Here is a 5869-nt window from a genome sequence, read left to right as displayed (position 1 = left end):
AGCAAGCCTCTCGCCCCTTCCCTCCCTCCTCCGTAGCAGGCCCCTTCCAGCCCATTCTCGGCCCCTCGTAGCAGCAGGGCTGTTCAGAGCCACGCACAGCCCATGAGGGGCACCCCAGGCTCCAACACGTGGTGGGGCGCAGCCCACCCCATTGCGGGGGGCTCCCAGCAGGCCCGGCCTCCTGCCCAGCTTGTGCCCTTGCTCTGTCCCCGCTGCTGCTCTGGGCTTGGCTATGCCACCAGTTTGGAGCACACGGCAAGGTCCCCCCAAACTGAATACATTCCCAGTGTTTTCTCAGCGTTTCTCCTACTCGCCAACTGCTGTGCTTCCTCTTTCCTTTTCCTTTTGAGGCCAACCCAGAGACAAGCTCTCCTACCACAGAAAGAAGGACAGCAGATGGTCTTTGCCTTGTGCAAATCCTCATCCCCAAACAATATCCTGGGTCCCAGAAACACCTCAAAGCAGAGCGGGGGACAGAAAAAGGGCGCCGCAGCCATTGACAGCTGCACCTGCAGCCCCTTTACGCCCAGGACCCTCTCCCAGCCTGTGCAGCCAGTGCCATGGAGGGAGAGGCCGATGATCAACGGAGGGTGTTGAAACTGGCAGCTGTGTTTGAAGATCACTGGTAAGGAGGAAGGGTCCTGGGTGCTGTGGGTGCATTAGGGCTCGATGTGGTGTGGGTTTTGGAAGGAAGAAACCCACTGTGGAGGTGGTTTGGAGGCTGTGGAGAAGCTGACTAGGCGATTTGCTATTCTTTAGCACTTGGATCTGCCCTGGTGTCTTCCTGCTGCTGTGTGTCATGAAGAGAAGTCTGAAAACCTCAGTGGGATGTGACTGACTTTGCCGGAGGTTTCTGCACCTGGCTCGGGTTTAGGTTGTGGCGTGCTTGTTCCCTCCACACTCAGCACCTTTGCAGTCAGCCTGGATGGTGAATGCTTTTTCTCCTGTTGCTGGGGAAAAAGGATTTTGGTTTGCAAGTATGTAGGCAGGGGTCTTCACTGGGAATTAACTGCTTGAGTGTCCGGGAGGATCTCAGCCTCAGGCACCAGCCTCAGACTACCCAGTTGTTTGCAGCGATGTGGCTCCTAGGAAAGGGAAGAGAAAACATCGTGTTAAGGGGAGAGCAAGCTCCTTTTGGGCTGCATGGCAGCCCCATAAAATGGCACCTTCACTTGGAGCGTGGGGGGACCTTCAGACAGTGTGTACCAGGGTCAGAGCGAGAGGATCTGCCTTGCCTCTGGTGTAGAAGTAATTCTGAGGTTTGGGTGAGTCATCGTTGTGGTCCATGCCTCAGTTTCCCCATCTGTCGAATCAGGATACTGAATCTTGCCTTTCCTTGTATCAGTGAGGTGCTCTCAGTGAACCTTAATGAGGCTGGGTGGTTGGGCAGATGACTTTTGCAGCACTTCCTAAAGATGGTCAGGCATGAGATTTCCTTCTGCTCTGGGAACTTCGCCTGCATCTCGGCTGCGTGCTTTGTGCGCTGGGTGGCTCCAGAGCAGCGTGTTTGTCCCCATGGTCCCACAGTTGAAATTTGGCCTGTGATGATGTTGTGTTGGAACCGTTTGCAGCGTTTGATCTGCCTCCGTTTCGCTGCTGCAGTGTGTTTGCTGTTTATCGTGAAGCATGAGTTTGATTTAGAGGAAATAAAAGTAACTTTCAGAGGAAGCTGGGGAACCTGGAAACAAGTTTTCTGGAACAGAAAACAGTTTAGCCCAAGTGAGCACAAATAGAAAGAGAGAAGTCCCCTGTCAGATCTCGACAGTGGATTTAGGCTGGCACAGGCCTGGGAGGCACCAGGAGAGGCAGATAAACCCTCTCTGCCGCGTGAAGGGTTACACGAGCCCCCATGGGCAGGAGAGGATGCCTACGTGGCTGTGGGTGCAATCCCAAGCTCACAGACGTGTGCTTATGAGCGTGGAGACGGATCTGTCATCCTCTTCAGATGAGTGTCTGCCCCTCAAGTCATCTCCTGTCCTCAACTTTGTGGTTTTATGTCCAGTTTCATCCCAGTTTTCCCCTCCTCCTCATCCCACTCCTGTCTGCAGGCTGCCAGTGGATATCTTTCCAGTTTCTGCCCAGAGCAATTTACCACAGGGACCAGCTCTCAGACAACAGACAACTCACTTGCTGTCATCCTCACAGCCTGCGCCCTGTGTGGCTTCTCCCCTGTGCCTGCTCTGGGCCTATTTTCCTTGTCTTTGCCAGAAAAGGGAAGAGAGAAAACCACCAAAACACTACCTCTCTGCAAAACCACCTGCACAAGCCCTCCTCTTGGCTGACACCTCTTGGCTATTTGGCTTTTAAAGCCTCGTGCCTGAGGCTGCTGGCTCCCCGCTTTGGCTCTGTGGTGGCAGCAGGCAGAAAGCCAGGGCTATGCTTTGGGAAATAAATGGCTGTGGGTGGGATAAACAGCAGAGTCGTGCTTTTCTAGAGCAGGACAGGGACTTAGGAAGCACTGGGAGAAGAGAGCCTGGATCCTGAGCCCCTTGGAGGATGTGTGGGCTTTCAGACCCTGGTTTGTATCAGCAGGGTTGTAGCAGAGCAAAGCAGCATCAGGACTGGAGTCCTGCTGTGTCTTACTGCCTTCGCTCGAGGACGGTGGCTTTAACCAGGGCTTGGGAGCTGGGTTGGCTGCAGTGTGCTGCGGGAGTGGGTGAGCTGATCACGCTGATTCCCCCGTGGCAGGGCTGGCAAATTTGCCTGCAGGGACGAGCAGGTTCCGCACGGCCAGACAACTCCTGCAACCAGCCAGCCCCAGCAGCTTCCAGCATCCCCTGCCAGCCAGAGCCTCTCCTGGATGGCTGCCAGGCACCAAGCAGAGCAAGAGGATGAGAAACCGGAGCAGCAGCAGGGTCAGCGGGGACTCAGCTTCAAATGCCTCCGTTCTTTCCGACACAAGATCAGTCAGGACAACTGGAGGAAGCAGCAGGAGCCAGGCCTTGGGCCTGACAACAAGGTAGGCTCAGGTGAGGCTGCTGGGTGTCCATGCTCAGGCAGGGAGTCACATGGGCTGGATCAGAGCTGAGATCTCTGCTGGCAAGTTCCTGCCCTGCAAGGGCCGGTGCATGGGTGACAGAGAAGTGGCCCCTTCCCTTGTGCTTTGGGCACAAATTCCCCATAGTCAGATAGATCCAAGCAGACCTTGTCTCTTCCAGCTCTAATATAACTACGCCGTGGGGGTCAGATGTGCAGGAGGGCCCAGCCAGGTCCATCCCAGGGTGTCCCTGGGGCTGTGCTGCCCTTTGCCGACTGCAGGCACGTTTCTGCAGGGCTGCATTCAATTCTTAGGTGCAAGTGTACATCATGGGGTTAACCCACTCCACCCTGCCGCACTCCTAGCTAGCCCTGTATTGATCTGGGAGAAACAGGCACAGAGAAAGGGATGACCCAGGAGGACATGAGCTGTGCTTCCTAATAGCCCCAAAACAGCTTTGTTTTGACCCTTGTTTTCACTGTGTGCTTTGTAGAGGTCCTTCCCTTGCCCTCACACAGAACGAGGTCCAGTTTGATGCTGGGCCGTGCTCTGTGAACACTGGGGAACAGACCTGAATCCCCTCAGGCCAGTGGGGGTTGCATCTCTGCCCACAAGATTGAGCACTTCTCCCCATGCAGGAACCAGAGGAAAAGAAAATTGCTCTGGAGCTGCTGGAGACAGAGCAGGCTTACGTCAACCGCCTCCACCTTCTCGACCAGGTGAGCTGGGGAGCAGAGGAGTCCATGCAAGCCTGGGAAGCGATAGCCCTGCTGCCGTCTGCCCCCACCAGCACAACTCGGCCACTCCACGCTGACAAACCAGGCAGGACCACGGTGCGGCTCCACACTCACCAATTTTCATGTGGTCCTCAGCAGGGCTTGGACCTTGTGGCAGTGCTAGGGCTCAGTTCAGGGTATGCACGGGCCAGGGACTGTTTCTTGGAGATTTTGGAGAGAATGAAGCTGTACGGATGAGAGGCACGCTGGGCTGCTGGTCTTCATGGCCAGAGAATGGGTCTGGCCTTTGCCTTTCCTACACCCTGCACCTCCACCGAGCACCTTTGTCCCAACAAAACCTTCCATCCCCCCTGCTTCTCTCTTGGGGCCTGGGATTTCCCCCCTGCACAGAGTCAGGCCTTTTCACTGCCAGTCTCAGAGAGGGAATGGGATGATCAAGCCCCTTCCTGACCCTTTTTATTCACCTCTTCTTTCTCCCAGATATTCTATACAGAGCTGATGAAAGAAGCCAAAAATGGGAAGACAGTCCCAGAGGAGGTGGTGAAAATGATCTTCTCTAACATCTCCTCCATCTACCAGTTCCACGCCAAGTTCTTCCTGCCAGAGCTGCAGAAGCGCATGGAGGATTGGTGAGCTGCGGGAGGGGAGAGCAGGATGCCTGGGTTGCTTTGCCAGAATGGGTGAGCGGCGATGAATTTGGTCTCCCACCAGGACCAGAGCTCAGCCTGGTTTGCTCCATATGTCTTTGTGCTGGAATGCACTTCCTTAAAACACTCCAGCCCAGATCTGGGTATTTCTGAAAGGGGGGGTGACATCTCGGGTGGTTTAGGGGTGTGCCCAGACTGGCTGCAAGCTGGGGACATTCCCGTTCTGGAGAGCAGGAGGTTGTATGGGGACATAGCAAGTTGCAGCAGTAAAAACCTCTGTCCACCATGCACAAGCCGCCCCTTCGCTTTATCCCTCGCTGTCTGTCTGCACCACTGGACTGAGGAAGCTACCGGTCTGCGGTTCCCTCCTACAGGAGCTGCAACCCACGGATCGGGGATGTGATCCAGAAGCTCGCACCGTTCCTCAAGATGTACGGTGAATATGTGAAGAACTTCGACAAGGCCATGGAGCTCATCACTGTCTGGTCGGAGAAATCACCATCCTTCCAGGAGCTCATTGCTGACATCCAGGTAATGGGCCATGGCAGGGTGGGGGACCGCAGCAGTGCTCCCCAAAATCTCCTTGCAAGGGGGAAGCAGCAGAGGGTGGGAACTGCCTTTGTCATTGTTTCTCTCTCCATGCGTGCTGTCTCTCCCCAGAAGAGGAAAGTCTGTGCTAACCTAACGCTGCAGCACCACATGCTGGAACCTGTGCAGAGGATCCCGCGCTACGAACTCCTCCTGAAAGATTATGTCCGAAAACTACCGCCCCAGTCCCTGGACCGGGACGATGCAGAGAGTAAGGGCTCCGTCTGGCTCTCCCCGCTGTGGGGAGTGGCAGGGTGGGTTTGTAGGGGAAGTAACAGGCCCTGATGTGGTACACAGGCATCAGGATACCTGGATTCTCTCACCAGCTGCCCTGTGTCTTTGGATAAACCTCTCAGTCTGGCCCTTTTCTAGGAGGGGAAGGGATTAATCTGCCCTTTCAGGGTCTGTGGAGGTCAGCGGGGAAGGTGGGTGGTGTTTCAGGATAAGGGTGATCCCTCCAGGGAGACCTGCCGTGGCCTGGGGAGCTATCAGACCCCTACGGATAACAGCAGTTCCCAGTCCTGCTGGGATGGAGCGATAAACGAGGGGGCTGGCTGTGCCCCCAGGACCCGACCACTCCACAGTGCACAGTCCGGCCGGGCCCAGATGCTTGTGCAGCGTTTCAGGGCCGTTCAGGTGTCCAGGGGAGGGCAGCAGCCACCACACCCAGGGGTTTTCTCCCGCATCTCTCTAACAAGTGTTTAACCTCCATCCTTTCTCTTCTCGTTGCAGAGGCCCTGGAGATGATTTTTATGGTGGCCAAGCACTCAAACGCAGCTATCGCTGAGATGGTGAGTGCCTGTCTGAGCTGGCAGTGCTTTGCAGCTCACAGCATGGTGATTTGCCAGATTTCCTCATGGCCTCATTGCTGTGTGACTCAGTGGAGCACAGCCCTGCCCTGAACGGGACAGGAGCACTGT

The 5869-nt window shown here is 55.7% G+C and overlaps 1 protein-coding gene across 1 annotated transcript in view; it reads left to right on the top strand.

Moving 5' to 3' along the window:
• Nucleotides 1-560: 560 nt before the first annotated feature.
• FGD2 (FYVE, RhoGEF and PH domain containing 2) overlaps nucleotides 561-5869 on the top strand; it is a gene marked incomplete at its 3' end in the record, with an annotated part of 8459 nt that continues 3150 nt past the window's right edge. Inside the window, exons 1-7 of the mRNA XM_009700497.1 lie at nucleotides 561-625; nucleotides 2689-2969; nucleotides 3599-3696; nucleotides 4195-4343; nucleotides 4736-4892; nucleotides 5022-5160; nucleotides 5682-5740. Of these exons, the coding sequence (XP_009698799.1) occupies nucleotides 561-625; nucleotides 2689-2969; nucleotides 3599-3696; nucleotides 4195-4343; nucleotides 4736-4892; nucleotides 5022-5160; nucleotides 5682-5740 (948 nt within the window). The remainder of the gene's footprint in view (nucleotides 626-2688; nucleotides 2970-3598; nucleotides 3697-4194; nucleotides 4344-4735; nucleotides 4893-5021; nucleotides 5161-5681; nucleotides 5741-5869) is intronic.

Source organism: Cariama cristata, unplaced genomic scaffold (assembly GCF_000690535.1).
Source record: "Cariama cristata isolate BGI_N322 unplaced genomic scaffold, ASM69053v1 scaffold27675, whole genome shotgun sequence".
Taxonomy (NCBI): domain Eukaryota; kingdom Metazoa; phylum Chordata; class Aves; order Cariamiformes; family Cariamidae; genus Cariama; species Cariama cristata.
The sequence above is the reverse complement of the archived record's forward strand: the minus strand, read 5'-3'. Positions and strand labels throughout refer to the sequence as shown.